The sequence below is a fragment of the Canis lupus genome, chromosome 5 (assembly GCF_011100685.1).
Source record: "Canis lupus familiaris isolate Mischka breed German Shepherd chromosome 5, alternate assembly UU_Cfam_GSD_1.0, whole genome shotgun sequence".
In the NCBI taxonomy this organism is placed as follows: Eukaryota; Metazoa; Chordata; class Mammalia; order Carnivora; family Canidae; genus Canis; species Canis lupus.
The window spans coordinates 67,282,203-67,310,056 of record NC_049226.1 but is presented as its reverse complement, the minus strand read 5'-3'; the positions used below and the strand labels follow the sequence as shown (position 1 = coordinate 67,310,056).

Below are 27,854 nucleotides of genomic sequence, written 5' to 3'. Positions count from 1 at the left end.
GTGGGAACCGGGCGGCGGCGCCGAAGGCGGGCGGCGGGCTGGGCGCGCGGCGGCAGGTAGGCGGCGGGCTCCGGCCTCCTGGTCCCGGCTCTCCCTCCCGAGCCCAGGCCCGCAGGCCAGGCGCGGAGCGCGGGCGGCGGGCCCCCCGGCGGCTGATGCTTGCCCCTCCAAAATCCCATTTTTCTTAAAAGTCTGGCTTGCGTGGAAGCCCCAGGATGGCCTTTCTCAGGAGGGGGAGGACCGACCTCTTTACTGCAAGACCTGCCCTCCGGTCCCGCCCAAGTCCTGCTGCCCGGAGGAGCGCTTGGGAAGCGCCCAGTGACCACCGGGGTGGTGAGCTAGCTTGCGCAGCGGGGCGCCCTCCGCACCCATCCGACCCCAGGGGTCCCTGCCCAGAGAGCCCTAGCCCTGCAGGGCTCACAGCTAAAAGGCATTTGGGCGTAAAATGCGCCCCAAGGCAAAGGGGAGACTTTCCCGTTTGAGGTATGTTGCTTACCCCAGGGCTGTGGAGTGCTTGCTGGATGGAGAGACTGGAGGCTGAATGTTCCAGAATTTAAACTGTCCTTTCAACCTGTAGGGGGATGTAACATACTTTTTTTTTTTTTTTTTTTTTTTTTAAACCCGAGTTAGGAGCTGGTCCTGAAATGAAGGTTCTGAGCATGCCCTTTGAGATTATGGGAGGCTTTTCCAAGAAAAGAATTGAGAGTGGTTCAGTCATTTCAGAAAGACTAAGGCCAAAGTGACAAATAACTTTGATGCTTTTGGTTTAGGGGTGGAGGACTTGGGGCTGTGTTGCCACCAGGCAAATACCTCCCGCCCCACCTCGGGGCCCTGAGAGGTGTGGGTGGTGAGTCTTGCACCTCCTAGGCACATCCTGGAATCCGGCTTGGGTGGGGGCAGGGCAGCTTTTTATCACCTCCCGCCTGGGAAGCTGATTCCTGGGACCCATTTATTGGGATGCAGATTAGCTCCAGATAGGACTTGGCCCTTAAAGAGAATGATTATCTAAAAATCAAGGAAGAGGAAGTTATAAACATGTGACCAGGCTTATGAATTTTTTTCTGGCTTGACATTTGACGGGATTAATGGGTTAGCCTTCACTAAATCATTGTGGGTCATGGAGCTAGAATCTTAGGCTTGTATTGCCACTTAGAATCTTAGAGGTGCTTTCCATGAAGATTCAGGTGGGACTGGCCATGTGCTTAGATCTTGTAACGTGACCTTGGCTTTTCTCTGCAGAGCGAGCAAAATAAGAGTCTGCTGGGGTGCCTGGGGGTCAGGGTGCCCTTCTGGGCTTCAGTGTTAACTCCTGTGAGCAGGCCGGCTGGATTAGATGGTTTCTAAAGTATTGTCCAGTTTTCCTATTCTGTGATTCACTCTTCCTATCCATGCCCTCTCTCTGTTCTCATTTCCTGTCCTTATAAATCACCAAGACAGTTGTCCTTAACAATTCTGGGGGTCATGAGTGCCTTAGAAATCTTGATAAGAAGGTGTTGACCCACTTTCTAGAAAAATGCCCATACAAACAAAATCTTGCTTTTTATTTTCAGGAGGCTCCCGGAGCGCGGACTCTGGTTTATAAACCTCGTGCTAAGAGGGTGAATAAAGTCCTAATAAGTGGGCACATTTCATTGAATTGACAGATCCGCAGACACCACCGCTTCTGTTGTGGCCCCTCTCACCCTCCTCCTGCACACAGCTCACTCCTCAAGGGAGGCGAGATTCTCCTGTCTTTCCTCCAGGAAGGCCTGCAGGAATCAGTACTGTGCTAGGTTATCTTCTGGGGCATGTTTCCTTTCTCTCACCAGGTGTTCCTCCTAAATCTTTTTTTTTTTTTTTATGATTTTATTTATTTATTTGAGAGAGAGAGAGGCAGAGATAGTGACAGAGCATGAGTAGGGAGGAGAGGGAGAAGCAGGCTCCCCACTGAGCAGGGAGCCCAACATGAAGATCCACCCGGGACCCTGGGATCACGACTTGAGCCAAAGGCAGACACTCAACTGGCTGAGCCACCCAGGCTCTGCCCTCCTAAATCTGTACTTCATTTATAAGCACAAGGGGCTGTTTTGGAATTCTGGGATGCTTGAGGTGCATTCAGTTTGCAGGTGAGGAGAGCCTCAGAGAGGTTCTGGTGGTTTTCCCAAGGCCTAGCTGGAGAAAAGCCTTTGCTGGGTCTGCATTTTCCAAATCCAAGTCCAATTCCTATTCCACCCCCCGCTTCACCCCATTTACGCCCACCTGTGGGCATGGAAAAGTCACATTTGGCATTTGGGACTCTCCTTCTCCCCAGGACCTGGGCCCCCTTTCCAATCCCACACCTGTAGGGAGGCTGGTTTCCAAGTCCTGTACTTCTTGCTTCATGGACCAGCATGGCTCTGGATGTGACCGTATTCTTGGGGACATTATGTCTTGTCAATACTGATTATTTCACACCTATTTGCCCAAAGAGGTCACACTTTAATCAGAAGAATAGAAATGCCTTTTTTTTTTTTTGGTGGGCGTCTGTCCAACTGTCTAGGGGATTTCCACCCCTGTTCTTGTAAATGTGGGCTGTGATTCGATACGGCATGATTATTCTTTTTCTCTTTGCTGTTGGGAAAGCTGCCTCTTCTGGCAACAGTGTTCTTTTAGAGGATGTCTTTGGGTACCCTGGTGAGGTCCCCAAATCCTGGTGCCTTCTGGAAGAGTCTAGCCCAGCTGACTTTGCTTTGTCCTATGGCCCCCGTTGATCTTCCTTTTTGTTCCAATTGGTTGTAAGGGTTCCTGAGCAAGAAAGTTGGGGCAATAGCATCTGTTAGAATCTTTTCAGGTCCAGGCATGGCCTCAGGTGCTTCATATGCATCCTCTGAACCTTCACCACAAGGATGCCCAGTACTGATAGTTACTCTAGGGCTTCAGTCCCCCTGGCTCGCACTCCCAAGGTTAAATCATGATTCAGGGTCACCCAGCTGGGAGATGGTGGGTCTCAAGGGGACTCCAGCTCTGTCTCATTCACAAACTCTTGCTCTTATCATTAACCCAGCTTTGAGGGAATAATCTAGAAGGGCTATCTTTGAGGATCTCCTTTTTTGGAGCACACAGATGTCGTATTTGCCAATAGACATGGGTCAGACTGGGCATCAAGTGATAGAGTTGGCTCTGAGAGTGATGAGCTGCTTATTAAAGGACCTGGAACTGTAAAAGTGATTATTCCCCACGTCATGCTAAAAATGGAATGGTGCTCTTAGACATGGCTGTGTTTGTCTGGAATGGAGCAAGGGGCGAAGGGTGGAAGCAGAACCAGCCAGAACCTTAGGACAGGTGGGTATATGGTGCAGGGCAGCTGCAGATGCCCCGCAGAGTCTCAGTTTTCAGGACTAAGAGGGCCCAGGGAAGCATGCTCTTCCCACGGCAGGTGGCTCAGGGTCCTGGGGTCTGTGGATTTCCCCCTAGGCTAGCACCTGTGTTGCAGCCCTCTAATCATGCTGTCAGCAATTCTGGACTCCCAAGTACATGGGGTGCTATGATTAATGAGACGATATTTGTAATTTCACAGAACGTGTTTTTTTCTTTCCAAGGATGTGTGACCGGAACGGTGGCCGGCGGCTTCGGCAGTGGTTGATTGAGCAGATTGACAGCAACATGTACCCGGGGCTGATTTGGGAAAATGATGAGAAGAGCATGTTCAGGATCCCTTGGAAACATGCTGGCAAGCAAGATTATAACCAGGAAGTGGATGCATCCATTTTTAAGGTACAGACTGGAACTCCTATCCCACATCACCATCACTTGCTGTCTTCCCTTCGGGCCCACGGAGGCGTTGAGTGACATCTTTCTCCTTTGCTTGAAAAGCCATCTAATTTTGTTAAACAAACATAGATTGAGTGCTGAATGTGTCTCCACACACCTGTTGTGTGACTGAACCCCTTTGAGGTCAGTTGGCGGCTGTCGTTGGCATTTCCCCGGCAGGGGGTATCCAGGGCTCTTCCCCACCTACCCTTTCTTTTGCATGAGGCTGACAGTCAGGGAGAGAGAGGACTTCTGCAAGGCCCTGAGACCAAGACCTTTACCCTCCCCGGGTTACCATCTAAATTCCATTACGAATTCTAGGAAGGGCATAATAAGTCTTGGTACTTTCAAAGTTATTACTTCTGCCTGGCAATATAGCGTCAGCTCAGACAAGAGAGACACCATCTGTCATTGCTTCCGGGGCCGGGTCATGTGGGGTGTCCTGAACCTGCAGCAGAGGTCTAAGAATAGTCTTCCTTCCCCTGAGAATAAGAAGTGCCCAAGCATGGAGAGGCTTGCTGTTTACCAGCAGCTCTGAGCAAGAGAGCTCACTGTGTGCCAGGCCTGACCCACATGTTTGTTTCTCCTCTTGCGTGCTCCTCTACAGTAGGTGCTGTTCTTTTCCTGTCCAGGCACCAAGGGACAAGGGGCTTGTCCGAGATCTCATAGCTCTTGGGCCGTGGAGCCAGGTAGCCCCACCATGAGCCCATGCTCCTAACCCTAAGTGCCAACCAGCAGAGGTTTCTTGCCATTCCACCAACATTCAGGCAGAGGAGCAGGAGTGAGGGCAGCCCAGCTGGGTTGTCAGAGTCCCCTGTGGATTATTGTCACCTGCGGGCTTCTCTGAGGCTCCAGGAATGCAGCTCCCCCACCTGGGGTGATTTGGATCCCTGGGTCATGGTGAGCCCTGGCTTCTGCGATGGCAAACAGATGCACCACAGGTGGCTCAGAGCCCCTCTAGTTCTGCGGGCATTCAGGGTCCAGGGAGGGGAGAGTGGGTGAGGATGAGGGAGGGCGGGGCAGGCTGAGTTGTAGAAGGGTGGGCATTGGCCCCCAGACTGTGGTGAGGGAGGGAGCACAGGTGTGCAGGACCCCAAGCAGCACTGGATGACTGAGGATGGCAATCCTCTGATCCAAATGAACAAAAATCTTGGAAGATCATGCCTTGGCCCCAGAGTGGAGCACAAGTAGGTCACAGCTGGCTTCAGAGGTGTTTTGGCCCTTCCGGTCTCTGTGTAGCATTTGCAGTGGGCTCCACGTTTCTGTTACAATTCTGTTACATCTCTGATCCAGGGTCACAGAACTCTTTGGTCAGTTACCAGCTTTCTCCGTGGAGAGTGGACACATGTAGACAGTTTGTACTCACTCACCTTCATGGGGCCCTGTGTAGCCCGAGTGTCCAGCAGATTTCTTCTCATCAGGGAACCCAGGTCCAGAGCCTGGGTCCTGCCAGGATTTGCAGTGTTACTGTTTGCTCCTTTATCATTCTTGGTGATGCTGTGGATGCCTCTTTTGTAGAGGCATTTTGCCTTTGGCATCAGTATGAACCTCTCTTGGGAAAGACTCCAGCTAAATTTGAGCAGTGCCCAAGGTCCACAGGGTCCACTGGGAATTCTAGGTGATAGATGGCTACTGGCCCGAGCTCCTCAGCCCTGGCATCACTGACACCTAGGGCCAGGTAGTTCCTTCTTGTGGGGCCATCCTGGGATCTGCAGCGTGCTTGGCAGCACGCCTGCCCTCAAGCCGGTAGTTTTTGCCCCCTCCTCACTGAGAACCTCTTGGGTTGCTGATGATGACCAGGATGAATGGACATAAGCAGATGTGTGGGGTGCTGAGGGCTCGGTTTGTGAGTGACCATCAATGAAACCTGCAGGAGGGGATAGAGGCTGGGCCAGTAGGTGGCCTGTCCCTGCCTGTGGCTCTTGGTGGCCATGCAAGGCTTCTCCTTTCACCCTGCTCCCTGTTTCAACTTAGGCTCTAGGGGTAATGAAATAAAGCCAGCCCCAGATTTATACGTCTTATGCAATGCTCTCCATGGCCGTTTCAACAGTGTTGAGAAAAATGTGCAAGATTCCCAATGCTTCCGTTCATTACGCAGTCGCTCAGTGTGGCAATCTGAAAGGAGCCCACAATCTCAGCAGGAGCGGGGTGGGAGGGAGATGTGGGTGCCCCCCAGGGCTGGTGGCCACGGGGAGGGTGGCACACTGGTGAGAAATGGGGGAAGAACCCACGTGGCGCTCCTCAGAGTCTTGCCAGCTGGCTGCTATCCTCTGAGGGCGGATCCCTGCGATGCCCAGACGCACCTTTGCTGGGGCAAGAGCCCACAGTCAGGCCTTGGGTGGATGGAGCCAGCTTATGGGTTTTCTGGTTAAGTAGAGAACCTTTAGTTTGGGCCACAGAAAACCTTTCAAAAATCTGTGAGTTAAGAAAATTTAGTGGAGCGTAAGAAGCCATTAATACCAGAGGATTCTTCACCGTCTGCAGGTGTGATTGTGTGGCCAGCCTCACTGTGTAAGCCGGAGACAGGGGTTGAAAAAGACTGAGCTCATTTTGTACCATCCCTGAGTATACGGAGGCCCTCATACCCACTCGTACTTGTTTTTAAAAAAGTACTTTACATCCTTTTCGTAAAGCCGATGGTCATATCTCTCGTTGACCAGCATTGTGATGGGCCTAAATGATCTACAACTTACTTAGTAGTACAGGTATTTCAAAATCAGTAGGCCTTTGAGGAAAAAAAAATAGCATTTGATTTTTTTTTTTCTTAAGATTTTATTTATTTATTCATGAGAGACAAAGAGAGGGACAGAGACACAGGCAGAGGGAGAAGCAGGCTCCAATGCAGAACTCGATCCCGGGATTCCGGGATTCTGGGATCACAACCTGAGCCGAAGGCAGATGCTCAACCACTGAGCCACCCAGGTGCTCCACATTTGATTTTTAAAACACGAGATGAGACAATAACGTTCGGTCAGGAGTCATCCATGGCCACAGGTTTACTGCTGGCTGCTGAGCACCAGGGCAGGGTGGAGACTGGCCAGCGGTGGTGGACTCTGGAATCGCTCCGTTCCCTCTGGTGTTAGCTTGAGAAGCGTCTTGACAGATCATGCAGCTAAGCTGATATTTTAGAGCCAGCCAGAGAGCCCCTGAAAGGGCCCAGGGCAGTGCTGGAAGCAAAGTACCTGATGCCGACCCCCGGCACCTCCCAACCACAGGGTCCCCGCTTTGCTCTGTGGCGTCCTGCCTTTCTTCACGGGTGAGTGTGAGCCCCTGATGGAGGACAGGGCAGTAGGCCCAGCTGATCCTAACATTGCCTCTGAACCTAAGCTCTTCAAGGCCCACTTGTTTTTTTTTGTTTTTTTTTCAAGGCCCACTTGTAATGTGAGTTATTACCCAGTGGTTCGCCAAGTGGGGTGGTGTGGGGGAGTGTGTTGCAAGTTTACCTCCTCAGGGTGCACTTGGCAATGCCTGGAGACATTCTTGATTGCCACAACCGGCATCTCGTGTGCCAGGGATACTCCTAGACATTCAACCGCACACAGGATGGCTTCACCACAAGGTATGATCCAACCCCTGGTATCAGTAGTTCTGAGCTAGAGAAACTGATTTAACATAACAGAACTTTGAAATTAATGTTCAGTGTGAATGTGGTTTGCCTTCCTTGAAAAAAATAAATGCACACATGGTCTGCGATGCAGTTAAAGAGCTGCAGTTAAAGACTGGCAGGGACTGGAAGCCCTTTACCTCAGAGGGAGGTTTGTGTCTGTGTCAAAGAAGGGGGTGATGCTTCTGTGCACCAACAGGAACATTGCCCCATTTGCCTCCAGCAGTGCTACAGGGTCTAAGCTCAGGGCATCCACAGAGGGGATGTGTGGGGAAGGAGGCCTGGACTGTGAGAGATGGAGCTGGGGTGTCACAGAGTTCCTGCAAGTGTGGCTCCCTGGTCGCCCACCAGCTCCAGGGATGCTGGCTGAGGATAGTTTCCCAGATCTAACCCATGCTTACGGATGAGAATCTCAGGGCTTGGGGCCCAAGGATCTGTGTTTCTTGAGCTCCCGGGGCACTGGTGCAGGCTTTGAGCTCCAGGACACTGGCTGCAGTGGAACTCTGAACTGGATCACCTTGGGAAGACTTGCATCTTCCTGAGTGGTGCTGAGGATTCGAATCCTCCAGCCCTTGTATTAGCATTGGCTACCGGGTGGCTCTGATTTTGTCTGCTACCCAAAGTTTTAACCTGACAGCACTAAGCTCCCGCGCCCCCCTCCATTGGTGTGTCTGGATTCCAATTTTGAAATCTTGAAACTAAGCCCATTCATGTGTTTGTCTGCTTTTTTCTTTTCTTTCTTTCTTTCTTTCTTTCTTTTTTTTTTTTTTTTTTTTAGTTCTGCCCCATTCTGCACTGTGGCTTTTATAGGTTTCCAGCTTTGAATGTCTGGTCCTCGTTGAGACTGTGAGGTTTGGAGAGGTCAAGAACAGCTGTGCAAAACCGAGAGAGGCAGAAAACATTTCGTTGTCTTTCAAACAGGGCCCTGGCAGTGGGGCAGGGAAGGTTCGAATACAAGCCAAAATGCAAAACACAATGTCTATTAAAAGTAGCAGGGCCTGGATGACCACAGTCAGACTTCTTGCAACTGTTCCCTTTTCATGCTAAATTTTAGCTAGGGGTTGATTTGAAAAAGCAACAAATTGTTCTTTATTTTGAACACTGTAGTTGAAACCATGTGCGACTTCCTCTTTATACTAGCTGGCCTCAGGCTCCTCCTGGCCCTCGGGTCCACGGGCTCCACAGGGGGCAGATCCTAGACATGTGTGTGTGGAGGAGCCAGGGGCAGGGGCTGGATTCTGGCTCAGCTGGATGACCTGGGGGCAGGCAGGGGGGGTGGGCCTTCTGGCCCAGGTCTTCTCAAGACTGAGGTGTTTGAGCCCTGCAAGTCCTGGAATGAGAGCCAATGCCCAGAGACAACTGTCAGGACTGTGAGCATGTGCTGGTCCTGACCACGGCCGTGGCCATCTGTGGTTGGGCAGGGCAGCTGCCTATCTCATGTGTTCCTTTCTTTTCCTCAGGCCTGGGCAGTTTTCAAAGGGAAATTTAAGGAAGGAGACAAAGCTGAACCAGCCACTTGGAAGACAAGGCTACGCTGTGCTTTGAACAAGAGCCCAGATTTTGAGGAAGTGACAGACCGGTCCCAGCTGGACATCTCTGAGCCATACAAAGTTTACCGGATTGTCCCCGAGGAGGAGCAAAAATGTAATTATCCATGGCAGGCACTGAGCCCAGCAGAGGCTGGCCAGCCTGCAGCCCCCCACCAGAGAGCCTGGGTCTGGGGTGGAAGGCCCGTCCTCTCCTCTGCATAAGCAGATCTTGAGAGCTCTTTGCCCTGACCTCAGCCGCTGTCCTCTGGCCAGGTGGCAGCTCCCAGTGGACAGAGAGGCTATGCCCGTGGAGGAAAGGATGGGGGGGGGGTTCGAGGGTGGCCTCTTGCTGCTCACCTTCCCTGCCATCAGACGGGAGCCCATTGTGGAACACCCCCCCACTCGCCCCCAGGCACAATGGCAGTGTCAGCAGGAGCAAGCATCCTGGGCAGGGTGGATGGATGAGGAATTCCTTCTGTTTCCTAGTGCTGCCCAGAGGGGGCTAGGGGATGGTATAGGGGACAAAAAGTCAGTGGGTGGATGGATTGATGATAAGGATTGAGGGTGAAGGTCTTGAACACGTTTGGGGATGGTGGCACCGCTGGCTTCATTGCCAGGGAGCAGACACGCTTCAGCACATGGTTAGATCCTGATCCCTACTCGGGAGCTCTGGGATGTGATGATTTGCATGGGTGTTCTAGCTCCAGAATCCCGATAGCAGTTGTGAGGGGATTAAAACAGGAGGCTCCTGCCTCACGAGCCACTGCCCAGCTTCCACACCCTGGTCAGACGTTGAACCTCAGCCAGGAGGCAGTGGGCTCAGGTCGGGCTCCAGAACCCTTTGCAGAGTGGCCCTGACACGACAGCTCATTACCGTCCCTGGTTTAGAACATTCTTCAGACACACTGATTAGCCATGAGATGTAGCAACCAGACCACATCAGCCTAATCACTTTCTTCTCCCAAGCTTTTTAGTAGCCCAGGGTGCCTAGAGAGGCAGAGCCCCCAGTCTCTCTGGCGCTGTGCAGACATTCTGAATTTGAGCTCTTCCTACTGGGCGAAGGTTGAAAATGTTGACTGAGAATTAAAAAAAAAAAAAAACAAAAACTAAAATTGTGACTCTTCCAAATCTGTAGTGAGCGTGGTTCAGAATCCCTTAGCTCTTTCCCCTGGAAGGACAGAGATTTTGTGGCCAAGGATGTGGCTTGGATGATATACCGTCCATGGGCCCAGCCTATGGACATCCCACCCTGGCGAGCCACTATAGTTTGGGAGGGGGGGTGTTTCTGAGGTGCTGGTTGTCTGTAGTTTCATTGTGTGTAAATCAGCACCTGACTCAGTTGGAACCCTGAAACCCAGGTAGTCAGTAGTGAGTCAAACAAACTGACCTTCCCCTGGACAATCAGGTGACCTTGACAGGGAGGTCTCATAGGCAATGCTCTGGGGGGGGGGGGGGGAGGCAGGGGAGCAGGGGCATCTCTCCATCCTCCCTCCAAGTCCTGGATAATTTTTCATCAACACAAAATGACTTGTGATTTGAGGGAATGGAGAAGTTTCTCTTCGTCCCCCACCCCCAGGATCAGCCAAGCCTGAACTGGCAGGTGAGCCCAGCTTGTTTATAGCATGGGGTGCGGCCAGCATCACCTGCCAGGATGGATGTTAGAGAAGCAGCAGGTTCTCAGGCGGCAGAGGGACGCTGCATTTGCATAATGTCTAAATGGACCCACTCTGCTCTGTAGTTGAGTGGTTTGCAAGCTACACCGGGGGTGCCCCCTCTACCCCTTACTTCCCCCACCAGCAGCTTCTAGCGAATTCTCGAGTCTGTCAAAGTAGAATCAAGATTCAGTCAGGATGGAACAATGGGTCAGTTAGGTGTTTGTTAGTTACAAAACCTGGCACACTGATCCCTTGATAAGGCGGATCTCTGGCCTGGGGGTGATGCATGGGGAGGACACGAGCCTGGTGTGGGGTGCTTGCTGTGGGGCCACTGTGTGCCTGTAGGCCATGCCTGATGGAGCCTGTTATCCTGGTGCGCTGTGCATGTGTGCCTGGTGTGTGCACTCAGATGCACGCTGTATATTTGGAAAGGCCACAGAGACATTTCCTGTCAATTAACTTTAAAAAATGACTCCAATCTGCACACACATTTTGCCAGGAAATCTTTGAGTATCTTCAAACAGCCTGGCTTGTAAATGTAACCCATATGGGTGGTGAACGCCTGGTGTGAAGCATGTCTGATAGGAACTCATTTTCCATCTCAGCAAATGGGGCCCCGGCCACACCACCATCCTTGTCCTCTGAGTTAGAAGCAACAAAACCGACTTCTCCCTTTGACTTTGCCAATCAGACAACTAAAGCAGCGGGAAAAAATGTCTAGGCCTTTTCCAAACCAGGGAAGACACTCACTGACTTTTCTTTCTTTCTCTTCTTTCTTTCTTTCTTTCTTTCTTTCTTTCTTTCTTTCTTTCTTTCTTTCTTTCTTTCTTTCTTTCTTTCTTTCTTTCTTCTTTCTTTTCTCTTTCTTTCTTTCTCTTTCTTTTCTCTCCCTCCCTCCCTTCCTTCCTTCCTTCCTTCCTTCCTTCCTTCCTTCCTTCCTTCCTTCCTTCCTTCTTTTATTTCTTTCAACTCAGCATTAAAACAAACAAAACCCCCAAAACACTGATTATGGCCTTGATGATAGCTATGATGCCACAGTGCCATTTGTCATGTGTCTGTCCAATTTTTCACAGGCAAATTAGGCATGGCGACTCCTGGCTGTGTGAGCGAGATCACTGAGATGGAGTGTGGTCGTTCTGAAATCGATGAGCTCATCAAAGAGGTAAGGTCCAGCCCTGGCTGCAGAAGCCGTGTGGGTTTTGGTGAGGGGCGGCATCTCTCCTGCCCTGGCAGGGCATCCAGAGCCCATGGGCTCTCTCGGGAAGCACCTCTCCACCGTCTGGCCAGCCCCTTCACCTCGTTCCCCAACTTCATCCCAAGGGTCGGGCTGAGCAACTTGTTCTGTGCCGCTGACATTTGCTCCGGCTGTAAATGTGTCCTATTTTAAACTTTTTGAATGGCAGTCATAAAAAATGCATCATGTATTCACTTGGCTTCTTAGGCAGGCCACAGTGAATAAATGTAAACTTGCCTTGCAGTTTGGGATTGTCTGTATGACTTGGATAATTGATGGTGCTAGTTCTCACTGCAGGTGAGCTGCCTGTCTTACAATCTACAGCTGGTAGGCCTTGTCGGATTGGAAAGGCTTGTAATCACACTCGTTAGAATTGTATGTAAACTCATAGTTAATAGGCTATAAGTAAAGGCTTAATGGGGTCTCCTTAAGGCAAAACACGTGGGTTTTTGGTTACCGGTTTTAGCTATACAGGTACCCTTTTCTGTTAACATCAGCCTCTTCCCTCTGTTTTTATGGCTATTACCAGGTGTACATTGCATAGCTAAAATAATCCCACACGTTTCTTATAAAAGGTGGTATGGGTGCTATAGAAGTTCTTCCTAATACTCACATGGCGATAGCAGAATTTTTAGGAGTAGCTGGGATGTCAGTGAATGCAGATAACAACATGCAGCCTACCCTAAGCGGCCTGAGGCTTCTGCGGATGGCAGATGTTGAGTTTCTGGGTGGTCTCTGGCAGCAGACCAAGTGAATTCCTGGCTTCATGTCTCCAGCAACATCCCATTTTCTGTACAAGGCTTTTTTTTGCTGACTCGGCTAAGAGAGTGAGGTGGTTGGGTTGGCACAACAGGATCCCAAGAAAAGCAGATTTCAAAATGTTTGCTGATCAGATTTATCAGCATCCATTAAGGAATGGGTCAGAGGTTGAAAGTCCAGAGGTGGAGTGTTAAGCAGGACTCGCGAAGTCATGGCAGAGTTTGTTCAGCGCCACTGTTCATGGGTGTCCCAGAACCTGTCTGCTTCTCGGACATCGGGGCAGCTGGGTGACCTGGCTGTTTTGTTTTGCATCAGGTGGTTTCACAGAAAGGCCATAAGCTTTCTAGGGGTCCTGCGGAGGCTTGTAATTCAGCCACATAGCTTGATTGCTAAGCCTGCTGGATTTGTCTTGGATCTTTCAAGATGCAAAGTAATATTTTTCTTTTGTCGTGGGATAAAGGGGACCGTATGGCTCTGGTTAAGTCTAAACCAACCCCAGAGTCCCACCCTGGAAGTGCAGTGACCACAGTGCTCCTCTGTCTCGCCCCTGTTCTGCAGCCCTCTGTGGACGATTACATGGGGGTGGTCAAAAGGAGCCCTTCCCCGCCGGAGGCCTGTAGGAACCAGCTCCTCTCAGACTGGTGGGTGCAGCAGCCCAGTGCAGGTAAGGATGGGAGTTCAGGAGTCGCCCCCCCTTCCCACATGGGGCGGGGGGAGACTGGGGCTTATTTGAGTGGTTTACAGTGTTCACTCCTTTCTGCCTTCAGGCAGCCGGGGGCAGATAGGGCCATGGTACTACGTGATCCCTATTTTATTGAAGGTAACTGAGCCCAGAGAGGTACCCCTGGTTGCCATCACCACTGCGTCTTAGGAAGGCCCACAGACCCTTTCCCTAGGGGCGGTCTGCTTGCCCCCATGCTCCTGTGGCTGTGGCAAGCCCTACCTAGGCCAGAGGGGAGAAGGGGCTCTCAGCTGCACTTGACCTCACCACACGGGCCTGCCAGCTATTCTCTTAGATCATTAGGGACCCTTGGAGCCGAGGGGAGGCCAGGGCCAGGTCGGTGCAGCCACTCACTTGGAGCCCTGGATATGAATCCCATGGGGGGAGGTTGTGTACCTGATTTGAGACTCAGCCCACTCATCTTATGGGAACACTAGGACTTGTCCCAAGGGGTCACGGGGCCTGAATGAGGCATTCATGTATCACTTAGCTTCTGATGCCACCTCCCTCACACCCGCTCACTTTCCACTATGTGACCCTCCTCCGTGAGTGCGGGTTTCTGTGTTTGCTCTCTCAGCCTCTTTCTGCTGCTGTTACTCTGCAGGAGATTAGGAGGTGACTCTGGCCCAACTGGCTTCATAGCCCACCAGGCTATGGGGGGCAGGTTTGTGTCCAGGGCCCCAGGAGAGCCCCCTCTCCCTGCACTGTGATGGCCCCTCAAGGAAAGTGAGCTCAGGGCCCCAGGGCCCCTCCTGCAGATGGGGCCTGGCTGGTGGGCACGCAGCCTAGTAGTATTTCTAGAGCAGGCCTTGGGGTGGGAGGAGATGTGGGCTGAGAGCGTCACACTGACACTTGGTCAGAAATCCCACAGCACAGAGGACGCTTCCTCCTCCTCTTTGCTGGTTGAGTTGAGGTCTGGTTTATAAAACATAGGTTACCGTGCTGGGGGGTGGGAAATCCCAAAGTCCGCAGAAGCCTGTGGCTTTTAAAGAAACTTCTGGAGAAGGGAACATTTGAGCCAGTTCTCCTCCCCTCACCCCCCAACACGACTGCGTCTGAATTTGCTCTTCTCTTTCTCTGGCAGGCCTCCCACTAGTGACGGGGTACACTGCCTATGATGCACACCATTCAGGTACGGAGGTGCTCTGGGTGGGTTGGCAGAGTGGGGCATGGGCACTCTCCAAGGCAGAGCTCAAAGGACCTGCAGTGGGCTTGCAAGGGTCCAGGACGAGCCGATCTAGTGTCAAAAGTCAGGACCCCAAGTCCTCCTCCTCTGTTGGAGAAAGCAAGGGCCTAGCCTTCTTGAGGACCAACTCAAGATTGGACCAACAAATAGATCCAAAGGGCTCTTTTGCATAACTCTGCAGGAGCAAGAGCATATGGACAGCTCATCACCAGCTCTGCCCCTCTTATGTGACCCCAGGCAGAGTGATGGACCTACTCAGAACCTCACTGGTGTATGGTGAGGATTAACTGTAGCGTGATTAAAATTTTCTGGTAGGGATGTCATTGGTCAACAAACATCACCAGTGTCTGTCACCAGCATCCATTTCCTTGACTCTCTTCCACACTCAAGTTCATAATACCAATTAATGGTAATGATGGGGATGATGATTGTGATGATGGTGTTGGTGGGTGGGGATGATAATGGTGTGGTGGTGGTGGTGAAGATGGTGACGATGATGATGGTGGCTGACATTATTGAATGCTGACTAGGTGCCAGAATCAGTGCTGAGACTTTCATGGCCACGTCTCATTATACCTTCCATCACTCATAGACAAGTGCTGTTACTGTTCCCACTTCAAGGCTCAGAAGCCCTGGGTCACACAGCTTATGGGCTGCAGAGCTAGGATATAGCCTCGGACTATCCCATCCATGCTTCTGTCCCTTATAGGTGGAGATGGCCTCTGTGGCACATTTTTGTCTCATTATGCTGGGGACTCAGATGTCCTGCCAGTGGCCCCTGGAATTTGCATTCTGGCTCACTGACAGTGTCTTTAGAGCAAAGGAAACTGGTGTGTTCCCCAACAGCTGCGGGTCTGTGAGAAGTGAACAGCCTTAATCATCAGGATGGGCCACAGGACATTAGGTCTGGGGGACCAGAGGCCTTTTGGTGCAGAGAGGGAAATGGGGCTCAGACAGGTGTCTGAACTGAGGCCCAAATGGAACAAGTATTTGGGGTGGTGGAGGCAGGTTCTCACCCAGGCAAGAAAATGACAGAGAAGCGATGTTCCTATTCATAGCACTCCTATCACTGCACAGCAGCCCCACAAGCAGGGGACTGTCACAACTCTGGCCTCCAAGATGTGGGAACCTAGGCTTACAGGTAAAATTGCTGGTCAGGGTCACCCTGCTAGCGAGCAGGTTGCTGGGTTCAAAGCCAGGCACCTGGCTGCAGCCAGCACACACAGCAGCGGCCCCGCTCCGGGAGGCCCTGGCTCACGGGGTCAGGCCTCTGACCTAGTCAGCTCTGGGTTGTGGCCTGGGGAGTCTGCTGACCAGTGCTTTCTGGGTTCGGGGGGGAGCGGGGTGCAGGGCTGAGGCATCTGGGTGAGGAGGAAGTGTGCTCAGTTGCTCCAGAGCTGTCGAAGCACACAGTGAGTGAAGCAACCCACAGCACTGCTTCATGCAAAGAAAATCCTACAACACTTTTCTAGAAGTTGTGAACTTTGATGCTTCTGTTTAGGTCACACCCCCCCCCCCCCAACCTGTGTAATTAAGTCGATGGCAGGGGTCCCCTGTTCTCAGTGCTGCAGGGGCGAGATAATGAGCGAACAGGCGGGTGAAGGGTGGTGGGAGTGCCGGACTCCTCTGTGAAGTGGAAAGGCCCCTGCCCCTGGGTTCTTCAGTGCTATTTGGTGCCCAATGGACTTCAGACGCTGCCAGCCTCAGTTTCCCCATCTTCCTGGGGAGATCAGAAGTCTCAATCTTTATGTGAAAGCTTCCCAAGTGAAATGTTGACCACAACTCTGGATTAACAACACCCCACTGCCCTGGTGGATCTAAATGTGCCCATGGCTGCGCTCTCAACTGTGTTCACGATGTTTGGGGGGGCAGGCAGCATTTGAAATCAGACAGTGGGGCTCAGTGCTAAAGAACCCAGACGTGGAACGGGCGTGCTGCGCTCTTAACTGTGCGCTCTCAACTGTGTTCACGATGTTTGGGGGGGCAGGCAGCATTTGAAATCAGACAGTGGGGCTCAGTGCTAAAGAACCCAGACGTGGAACGGGCGTGCTGGGGAAACGAGTGAGTCTGGTCTCCCCCACTTAGCAGTTGTGCCATCAGAGCAGATGCCTTAACCTGTCTATGCCTGTTTCCTTACCTGGGAAATGGGTATAATAATGAGGAGCCTCTACCTCATTAAATGTGTGGGTAGGTATAGCACGTGAGGACAGCTCCTGGTATATGCTGCATAGACCAGGAATTAGGATCTAGAACTTCAGGAGTCTCATCTACACAGCTAGCTTCTTGTCCTGTTACCCTGATTTATGTAGTAGTAGCTGCTGGTGCGGTGCTTACATGTGCTAAGCACAAACGTGAGCTCATGCAGTCCTCAGCCACCTGAGGGGTTGGGTCCTGCTATTCTCTTCTTTGCTGATGGGGAGATTGAGGCACAGAGTGATGAAACTGCTTGCCCCGGGTCCCACAGTTGGGCTCCCATGTCAGGACATCTCTGCTCCTGGCATTGTTGCTTTGCTGCCACTGTGGTGAGGCCGTCCCCCAGTGGGCAGGTGGCTGTTGGGGAGGCAGGACAGGTCGCAGTTGGCTGCTGAGACTTGCAGAAGGGCTGGCTGGAGTTACGTGGTGATCTCAGTGGTGGCTTCTCCGTGGGCCTCTGCTGCTTTTACCTCTTGGGTGCAGTGGTCCTCACTCAGGCCCTTCCAGCTCAAACCTTCCCCAAGCTAAGCTGCCCTGTGGCACTGGGGTCACCAGGATGGCCTCCCCCAGGCATCTGTGGAACACTGCCGCTCCCAAGGGAGCAGTTCACGGGCCCAGAGGTGGTGGTAGGAAGAAAGCCTTGGCAGTGGCAGAGCGGAGGTGCAGAATGGTGACAGAGTCATCCAGAGTGTTTCCTTCACTGGGACAAAGTTCATGCAGTTGTTGTGGAGTGAAGGAAGTGGAGTGTGTCATCAGGAGATGCAGATGTTACAGACTTGGCACAGTGGGCAGGGTGGTGAACAGGGCATAACCAGACGTGTGGTCAGATGCTGGCGTTGCCACTTACAGCCAGGTGACTCCCCACCCCCCCCCCCGGGCCTCCCACATGTCACATGAATCAGATCGGAACACCTGAAGCTCCCAACCCTGCGTGATTCTAGAATGCCATTTAACTCCAAATGGAAGAACATGGAGCCTGTGAACAGTAGCGGGAGTCTTATTCTTTGAGCAAATTATTTTTAAGCAGAGCCCAGTGGGAGGGTCCAAGGAATTATAGGTACATAGCAGCATTAACCCAGGTGACCACCCAATATGTCTGCCCCTGACAGTTGTGTGGGTGGTGCACTGCACAACTCTAGGGGTCACCATGGATTTGGGCAGCTCACAGTTTGTGTGGCTCCAAGGGGGCATCCCAGGACAGATCTAGGACACTTAGAAGGTGCCCCAAACTCATCAAGTTCACTGATAGTGCATGTAGTTCTTACAGTTTAAGGATATTAAAATGCAGATTTCGCTGGGACTGTCCTGGAAGTTAGCTGTTGTCTTCATTCCTTCCCTAGCTTAAAGGTTCCCAAACTTCAGTCACTTGAACCACACGTTTTGCAGTGGGTTTTCATATCTTGATACCACCTGTACTACTATTAACATTCTTTTCACTAAGTGTCACTTTTTAAGACTTATTTTAAATGGAGACCATCTATGCCTGTAAAAGGTGAACCAGTGCCACTTGCTATAAGTAGGAATTTAGAGGTCAAAGCACTGTTCAGAAATTCTGGTCCGATGACACCACCTGCCCGAGGCTGAGAGACCCATTTTCTCCCTTTGTTTAAAAAGGAGTCGGTCAGGGTTTGCTGCGAAGGATCCATCAGCACCAAGCTGAGGCTGCTTCTTGAGGTGACCTGAGCCTGAGAGAATATTGAAAACGGAATAATAGTATTTCCGTGTACTTCATGTTGGGTCCCTGCCACCCGCCCTCAATCCTAAACGTAGCGGATTCAGGGAAACACTGGCTTAATTTGAACATTTTTCAGACTCTTCCAAGAACAGGTTTAGATGAAGGGTTTGGGGGAGAGTTAGGATTTAAAATGCAAGGAACCCCAGGGGGACTGTGAATTTGTCAAGAAAAAGATCGCGTCTCTATATATTTCCTAACCTGGAGTCCTGATCTAGCATTCGCGTCTGTTACGAGTTAGGGAGTGGGCCACATTGTTGCAGAGCATGGAAAACCGTGTATACGGTGTGTCCTGTGTGTGTGTGTTATAGGACCTTGTCTACCAGAATCACGCAGTAGCTGGGAGATGGAGCGATTTCACTACCTTCTAAATTGTGCTGGTCATTGTGACCTTTGCCAGAGAGTGGAGAGCGCCATAGTGGTTTTTATATTGAGTCATTGGTTTCCGTAGCCCTTCTGTGTATTCATTCATACTTGTAAAAACTTTATTTCTAGAAGGAGTGCATGAGGTCCCAGGCACACAAGCAGTTACCACCCCCCACACACTGGTGGGGAGCAAGAAAAGACCTGGTGGGGAGGCCCCTTCCCTGCAGCCCCTGACCTGCGCCCCTCCTTCCTGCAGCTTTCTCCCAGATGGTCATCAGCTTCTACTACGGGGGCAAGCTGGTGGGCCAGACCACCACCACCTGCCCCGAGGGCTGCCGCCTGTCCCTGAGCCAGCCAGGCCTGCCCAGTGCCAAGCTGTACAGTCCCGAGGGCCTGGAGCTGGTGCGCTTCCCACCAGCGGACGCCATCCCCAGCGAGCGGCAGCGGCAGGTGACGCGGAAGCTGTTCGGGCACCTGGAGCGCGGCGTGCTCCTGCACAGCAGCCGGCAGGGCGTGCTTGTCAGGCGGCTGTGTCAGGGCCGCGTGTTCTGCAGCGGCAACGCCGTGGTGTGCAAGGACAGGCCCAACAAGCTGGAGCGTGACGAGGTGGTCAAGGTCTTCGACACCAGCCAGTTCTTCCGAGGTCGGTACCGCTGCAACCTGCTGCCCTGCACCTTCGCGATCACGCCCCCTTCCTTGGCACAGCAGGGGTGCCCCCCTGGGTCCAGTCCTGGGCTGTGCATTCTTGCTGAACCATCCTGGGGAACCTCTTTGAGCCCTGCCTTCATGCCTGCCGGGAGGATTAAGGACCCTAGCATCTTGCAGCTCCCTTGTGAACTGTCCCAGGTCCTGGGAGCTGGTTAGAAATGCAGAGGCCACGCCCCAGCTTGCAAGTCCCCAGGGATCCATGTGGCACATTCTGGGATACGGTGACCTTGTACCTTGTCCTTGGATGATGCTGGCACACAGAAATGGCATGCATGAGCTGCTGTTGTTCTGTGGGGCATACATAGGATTAGCATCTCGCCCTGTGTTCCTCCTAGAAGGTCAGGGTGGCTGCAATCAGGCAGGCCACCTCCCTACCCTGTGTCCGCTCTCTGTTCCTCCACCTGTAACAGCATCGGCCTCCAGCTCGGGTCAGGTCTCCTGCCACCCGGCCTGCAAACTCCCGAGGGAGGCAGGTGGCTTCCCTGGAGAAGGAGCCCTGCAGAGGGTGGGCCAAGTGGCCTGAGCTCAGGTGTGAAAGCCCCGAGGCGCCCACTGGGGCAGAGGATAGATGGACAGCGCCCCTTCCTTGTCTTTCCAGAGCTGCAGCAGTTCTATAACCACCAGAGTCGGCTTCCCGACAGCAGGGTGGTGCTGTGCTTCGGAGAAGAGTTTCCAGATATGACCCCCTTGCGCTCCAAACTCATTCTGGTGCAGGTAAGAACGGGCAGCTTCGGGCTGCATCTCTGAGCCCCCATGTCAGGACTCCACTTATCCCTGGGCTGGAGAACAGGCAGTAGGGGCAGGGGACTCCACCTGTGGGCCGAGGCAGGCCTGGGGAGACCTCAAGTGGAGCTAGTAGATTCTTGCCACCTCCGAACCATCTTCTCATGTTCTGGGACTCACAATCTGTGTTCTCCCCTTGCCCTTTTTTTTTTTTTTTTTAAGATTTATTTATTCATGAGACACACACAGAGAGGGGCAGAGGCACAGGCAGCTGGAGAAGCAGGCTCCCTGCAGGGAGCCCGATGTGGGACGCAATCCCGGGACCATGGGATCACGCCCTGAGCTGAAGGCAGATGCTCAACCACTGAGCCACCCAGGCATCCCTCCCCTTGCCTTTTTTTAATTCAAAACCCCCTAGCAAGATTCTACCTTTCTAGCCACGTTCAACTGACTCAGGGTCTGAGAGACAGATAAGGCTTTGCAAGCCCTTACGCAATCTAGTCCAGAAGTTCCACTCTAATGGTGGAATTCTGGACACTGGCTGCTACCAGTTGGGGACTGCATTGGGACTGTACATAGGAGTCTTTGCAGGAATATCACTTACCCTTTCCGTGCACCTGCCTATTTGGGCCTCATTCACTGGGGACTCCTGGGGCAGTTCTCAATGATAGCTTTGGACTGGGTAATGAGAGGATCTGGCTAGAGTCAGAGACCATCCCAGCGGACTTCCCACCTCCATGTCTGACTGTGCCCCTCCGTCTAGATCGAGCAGCTCTACGCCCGGCAGCTGGTGGAAGAAGCTGGGAAGAGCTGTGGCGCCAGCTCGATGGTGCAGCCTCCCGAGGAATCCCAGCCAGACCAGGTCTTCCGGATGTTTCCAGACATCTGTGCCTCACACCAGAGACCTTTTTTCAGAGAAAACCAGCAGATCACGGTTTAAGCCTCTCCTGGGCACCCCATTCTGCCCATGCCTCATGTTTCATTATTACAATTACTGTTGTAATTATTTAAAGATGTGGATCCCTCTGACCTGGGGCGGGATGCTTCACTCTGCTCTTAATTTAGTAAGGGCATTCCCCGAGGACTTGACGTTTAAAAACAGTCGCGTCACACTTCTACTTTGAAACCTGCACCAAATGATCTGGATGCTGTAACTATAATCTGTGATTCAAACATTTATTTCCCTGCATTTCCCCTAATTATCATTAGTTGCCAGATTCTCTCAGCGTTCAGAGATAAATGATCTTTCCAAAGACTTGGCATTCAATTCTCCTAGCCCATAGCTGCTTCCGGGGAAAAAGATTTGAAATCTCAGATCAGCTTGTCAGAACAAGGCTGCTTTTTTTGTCTTTACCTTGTGTTAGAGCTATAGATAGATGATTTCATATGCTTGATTCGATGTGGAGTGCCTTTACTGTGAAGCATGTTAATAAGATTTTTTAGAAATACTTAGATAACAGCCTCTCTTTAGCAAGTGAGAGCAGAACGCCAGGCTTGTTAGAGGAATGTATGTCCCTCCCAGGACACGTTGCCAGAGGGCGTGTCCAGCACCAGACGAACTGGTGTGTTCTCACCTTCCGACCATGACAATTTTCCCTCTGGGCCTTACTGCCAGGAAGCTTATAGCTAAATTTTTTTCATTTCTGTAATTAAATCATCCCTGATACTTTGCTCTTTTCTTCTAAATGGTTTTGACCTGTTTAAAAAATATTCATACTTTTACTTGTCCTATTTCACATGTCCTATTGTAAACTGCTTTGAATTTTTTTTTTTTTTATCAAGTGAGCAGGCTATAAACCACAAACGCAAAAAGTAATTGTAGATTGTGCCTTCGATTCAGTGAACCCATAGACCAGCTGGTGGTGTTGAGCATGTGGTGGGTGTGGCTCGGGTGGATTGGAGGATGTGGGTGAGAGGCATGAGCTTCTCACCACTACCCTGGTCCTGGGGTGGACAGTGGCAGGGATGGTGTCTTCTCCCTCCCTAGGACTCCTTGAAGTGCCAGATGGCCTCAGGTCATACTGAATTCTCTTCAGAGGGGTCCTGTGCTGGGACTCACGTTATTTCCTAGCAACTAAGATACAGCGACTACCCCGAAATATGTCAAAATGGCAAGGGCAGGTCAGCCTTCCCACCGACCTTGTCTTATGCATATAACACATCTCCACGACTGCTCTAAAACCACTTTCATGATTAAAAAGCACTTGAACATTTTTTTCTGGGGGGGGGGGGCGGGGGGAGTTGTATTTAGCTATGTTGGGGATTAGGGTGCCCCTTCCCTGGCTGTGTGTCCTGTGTGCTGTGCAGGAACTGGTGGAGGCTGGCCAGCCAGGGTGAGCATAGAGCAGCAGCAGGTGCCCACTGTGTGGCAGGGGTGGGAGGAGCCAGCTCCATCTTCAGTATGGACAGCAGGCAGGGTAGGGGAGGCCCTGCTGCTTTCCCTCCATTCTCAGTGGGGTGGGGAGAAGAGCCTTGGCCTCATTCTTTCTCCTTTATAACCCAGCAGCAGCCTTACTGGCTGCCACCACTCTGGCTCAGTCTCACTGTGAAAGGGCAGGAAGGGGCCTTACCTGTCAACACCACTTTGCCATGTGGGAGAAGCTGGGGTTTGTGGGCCCCAACTTAGCCAGCCTGGCAGCCTAGTAACCATGGGTCCCTAATTTCAAATCCAATGCCCGTTCCCTTTCCCCATGGCCACTTTCATGAAGGTGATGTAGGCGTCGCGTGTGTAGCAAGACTCCATCATCCTGGGTCCCTCGGGTAGTGTTTGATTCCACCTGCAAACATAGGGAAATTCAACAAAAGTGGCTTTTCCTCTTTAGCCAACAAAGCCAGCATCACATTATCAAGGATAACAGGTCTGTTTTCTAAAAGTATGTCGGAGAACAGTGGGTTTCGGTGTCTAGCTCAAACAAATGGTAAAGCATTTATCTTGAATATGCTAAATGAATATTTATTTTTGTATCCATTTAAAATGTATATTGATCTTTTTTGTTCTTTATTTTAATAAAGTGCTTTTTAAAAAGCTGATTCGTGCTTTGTGTTTTGTTAAAGTTACTGTAAAATATTTCATCATTTTTACCTGATTCTGGGTCCTTTAAGGGGGAATTGAAACACAGTGCCACGCTGGGAGGATTCGAGGATTTTTTTGCTTGTTTTTCTCTCATCCCCAAAACAACAGCAAAAAGTATAGAGGCTTGCAGGTCAGAGAATTTTCTGGATGCAGAAAATGCAGGGCATGCTAGGTTGTTTTTTTGAGGTCCGGGGGCCTGTTTGGGTTTGTGTGAGCTGATGGAGGAAAGTGCAGAGGGTGTGAAGGGAGAAGGAGGTTGGTGGGGATAGGACAGTCTTGGAAGGTGCTGGACCCCGAGCTGGGTTGGCCACACATGATGGGGATGTGCATCCTTCCATTCACACACTCAACTGTGCTGGGTTCTTAGGGGATACAGCAGGGACAGGAGGGGCCTAGTTTGGTCATCATGGAGGTTGCTTCATGAGAGGTTCCTGTTGAACAACCAAGGACAGATCAGTCTGCTTCAGGGGGGCCCCGACCCCAGCCAACCCAGGGGGCATGGTGTTCCCAAGCGTTCCCCACCATGCTCCATTGACAGGTGACGGGCTTCCTCAGACAAGCCCCGTAAGCCTGGGATGGGTCTCATCCTCGGCGCAGAGATGAAGGAATGAAGGCAGGGCCCATGGGGGTAGACCGTGGCCATTCGTGTCCTGGGACAGCTTGGGGTGAGAGGCTATCTGATGAGGCCTGGCTGCGAGGCTTGAGGTTGCCGGGCCCAATGACCCCCGGAGGGGTGGCTGCTGGCCAATCATTGGCTCTCTTAGAAATCTCACTGAGTCACCCTAATTCCCCCATGTTGCAACCAGAACTTTGTTTATCAGGAAACCATTTTCTGCTTGTGGATTCAGGGTCAAATGTGGAAACTGGACAGAGTCTGCTTCTTGCCAGAGTTCAGCACTCCTCTGCAGACCGTGGTGGACAGACCCTTCTCACTCAGCTTCCTGTAGGGCCAAGGGAGGCTGGGGTGCTTTCATCTGCCGAGGAGGAGGTTCAGGGACCCAATACTTCAGGAATGGCCAGGAGTTCTGGAAATGCCCCAGGGTCCTAGAGGTGACCTGACTCTTGAAATGTAGGACCTCCTCTGGACGAGAAGCTTCTGCAAACCAAGGGCAGCCCGTGGGACTGGGCTCATGAGACACTGGGTCGAATAAGCAGCCTTCCCTCTTCATATTCTAGAAACATTTATGCAAATCAAGACTTTTTTTTCTTCTATGGAGATAATTCAACTATCACTTTCTGAGTGATCACCCCTTGGCACACTAACTTCTGTAAAATCCATTAGGGATGGAAAATTTTGGTTTTCCTTTGTCATGTCCAGATGGGTTAAGATGCTGCCCCCGCCCTGGGATCAGCATCCACAGGATCTGCAAGGCCTGGGGTCCTAGGAGAGGCCTCGTGCTCCTGGACTGACGACTCTCCATGGAGAGGCCACCGTGGGAAGCAGGAAGAAGGTATTTGTGTGAGTGATTCAGACTCTCCACACGAGAAAGTGTTGCAACCCGACTACTCAGAAATATTTAGAAATTCTTTCTAAAAAATGATCTATAGCAAATGACTGTAATTTTAGCCGCTCAATTGGCCGAGGGAGGAGGGGTGGCTTCTCAGTGGAAAAGTGTGGCTGTTTTTACTAAAAGTAGGGGAAGCAGTAAATGTCTTGACCTGCTCAGAATCTCGATCTTCCTCTTGGGCATGTGCACGACATGTTGCACATTCAAGTTCTCTCTCGTGCTAAGAAACCCATTGGATCCAGCATTTTCTGAACATCCTTGATCTGATGTGCAAGTTGTCTTTGGAAGGGGTGCCTCATCCAGCTTGATCTACTTCAGGCCTCAAGAGGAAAATGCGTGCATTTCTGTTTTGGTTGGGCCGCCTTGTTATCTGGATCGAGTCTTCCAGGGATGGGAGCAGCTACCCCTCTAACTACCCTCGAACTTACATTTTGTCTTGCTCATGGATGTCATGGGTCAGAATTTAGACAGGACACAGCAGTGTTGGCTTTTCCCCTGTTGTGCGAAGTCTGGGGGTTCAGCTGGGAAGGCTCACACAGTGGAGGATGACTTCAGTGCCCTGAGGGGTGGAATCATCCAGAGACCTTTTCATCCACACGTCCAGGGGCTGGGCTGGGAGTGCTGGGAGGCAGGGGACAGCTGGGGCCACGCTCTGCCTCTTCGTATAGCTGGGCCTTCCTCACAACACGGCGGCCCCAGGGCAGTCCAGGGCAGGCGGCTGTTGGTAAAATGGCCTCAATGCATGATGCATCAGTCAAAGCAGTCACAGGCCACCCAGACCAAGGATCGTGGGCAGGGTCCCCACCCCTCCATGACAGGAGTGTCAAGGAGCTGGCAGCCGTGTTTGAAAACCACTGGGTGGGGATGAAACATCTTCTGCTTTGCCAGGCATCCCGCCTACCTTTGTGGAAACGTAGCCTCTGCCTCCCGGCCTGGAAGCCCAGCTCCATTCTGCCCTGGTCATCTGAGGCCCAGACAGGTCAACCTTTCCCTCAATCCACCGCGGGAGCCCAGTCATGGACACTCACCTTCTTCAGAACGCAGGCCTTCCCTTGGGAATACCAATCACCGATCAGGGTGAGAGGATGGGGTGTTACTGTGTGAAAAAGACCTGTCTCCATTGGAAGTGAGGGTGCAGCAACCAGGGAGCTTCTTGAGGGTGGCGAGGGCCTCGTGTGGGTTTCCCTTGTCCCTCCCATCCTTCTGTTCCTCACCTCCTGGGGGGAGGCAGGGCCGCCTTCCTTGCTGTCATCCCCGACACTAGGGCTCTGCCAAAATGTGTCTGCGAGAGCATGAGATGTAAGGAAAGGTCATGCCGTGGGTTCTGGCTCCTGTGGGGGCCAGGAAGGTTTATGGAGCTTCCAGCTCTGCCACCCATAGCTGAGTGAGTGAGGGCAGGTGAGGAAGATCCCCCACCCCATGCCTCAGTTTTCCCATTCGTAGGCTGCCTGTGAGGGTGGAATGAACGCACCAAAGCAGCTTACAGTGGTGCTGGGCAAATGGCCAGCTGTTCTTCGGCGTAGACGCCATTCCTAAGCAGCTGTGTGGGATCCTGCGTTGGGAGGCCCCTGGAAGCAGAGCAGAAACAAGGATGGAGGGTGAGGAGGGTGCATGCGGGGTTGTGTCAGGAGGAGCTGGTGGGGGAGAGGAGAAGCCTGGGGAGGTGATGCTCCTGCCGGCCTGGGAATGACCAGGTGCACGGGTCCCACAGTGTTAGCCCCAGGGAGCCAGGCCCCCGTCCACCCCCTTCCACCAGGGGCTGGGTGAGGCTGCTCCCAGAGCTGTTAGTGACTTGGTTTCCACCTGCTTGAATGCGGGAGAAGGTGGCTCTGGTGGCCACAGAAGCCTCAGCCCCCCTGCAGGGGCCGGCAGCTGGGGTTGGCAGTCTAACTGGAGCAGGAAGGGTCAGGGGACCTGCTGGGACACTGGCTGCTCCATGAAGTGTTGTTACCCTCTCGCAGAGGGACAACGTGCCAGACAGCCCAGGGTTCAGCTTCCAGCTCAGGGCTCATCAGTTGTGGGTCCTAGAGAAAATCATTCAAACTCTCTGTTCCTCAGTCACCTCATCTGTAAGACTGTGGGGATAAAGGGCTTACATCAGTACCCGGCCACTGTAAGTGCTAAAAAAACAGTATATTTATATTTAATTTATCATTTATGTAATTAATTTACTTTTTCTTAAATTTCAATACGTTTAAAAATTAATAATTTTTAATTTAAATGTTTCTTAAATTTTGATAAGACTTTTAATAGGTCTAAGAAAAATCTTATTTATATTAACTAACTATATGCAATTATTTGCTAATTATTAAACAGTAATATGATAAATTGTTTATGTACTTGCCTATTCTAGAATTCTTTGATTATCTCTCATTAGATTTAATTTTATAAATATAGGAATTATTCAATGATTATATAATGACTAAAACTATGTGGAAATTGTATAACTAAGGAAATAATGATACCACAATGGTTGATCATCATGTAATTTCTTATTCTTTGTCTGCTCTGGAGCAAAGGTGAGGACCGGCTTCCACCAGGCCTGGCGGGCAGAGGCGCACGGTTGGTGCTTCTGAGTGAGGGGCCCACGTGTGAGTGCTCTGGCAGTAGAAACAGGTGGCACCGGACGTGGCCGGGAAGGGCTCAGGGAGACGGGTCTTCCAAGCTGCCTCGCACATCACAGGTGCTCAAAACACATTCACTCCCTTCCCATCACCTCCTTCCTGCACAAAATGGAAAAGGAGAGCACTCCCAGAGGTTCCTGCGGGGTTAGACGAGTGCAGCAGGAATGATGGGGAATGATGGGGTGTTCCCAGACCTCTCCCTCCTGCAGGTCTTCCGGGGAGAGTGCTGTACTGGAAGCTCAGCTCTGCCTCTCCCCCCTTCCCAGACGGGTTGCTTCTGGCTGGAGTGGGACTGAGCTGATGTGCAGGGAGAGAGCGAGGGGACCAGGAATGGCCAGCCAGTGCCACGCCCGCGTGCGGGGAGTCTTAGGTTGCGTGTGGAGGGCACAGAGGAGATGGGAAGACTTTTCACGACTGCCGGGATGGGTGAGCTGTGTGAGTCGACTTCGGGGATCTCATCAGTGAAAACAG

At 51.8% G+C, this 27,854-nt stretch overlaps 1 protein-coding gene and 1 long non-coding RNA gene across 2 annotated transcripts; one reads left to right on the top strand and one right to left on the bottom strand.

Annotated features, from left to right (window-relative positions):
• On the top strand, positions 1-23,208 carry IRF8 (interferon regulatory factor 8). The gene is made up of 9 exons (XM_038538115.1): positions 1-56; positions 3,558-3,732; positions 8,833-9,016; positions 11,630-11,718; positions 13,108-13,213; positions 14,355-14,402; positions 19,004-19,390; positions 20,054-20,169; positions 20,942-23,208. The coding sequence occupies exons 2-9, from the start codon at positions 3,559-3,561 to the stop codon at positions 21,116-21,118; spliced, it is 1,281 nt and encodes a 426-aa protein (XP_038394043.1). The 5' UTR covers positions 1-56; position 3,558; the 3' UTR covers positions 21,119-23,208.
• Positions 23,202-27,355, bottom strand: LOC119871926. Its single transcript, XR_005359984.1, has 3 exons — positions 27,225-27,355; positions 26,563-26,834; positions 23,202-26,327 (listed from the first exon to the last, which is right to left on the bottom strand). It is a non-coding gene; the product is annotated as an uncharacterized LOC119871926 (long non-coding RNA).
• Between the last annotated feature and the right edge of the window lie 499 nt (positions 27,356-27,854).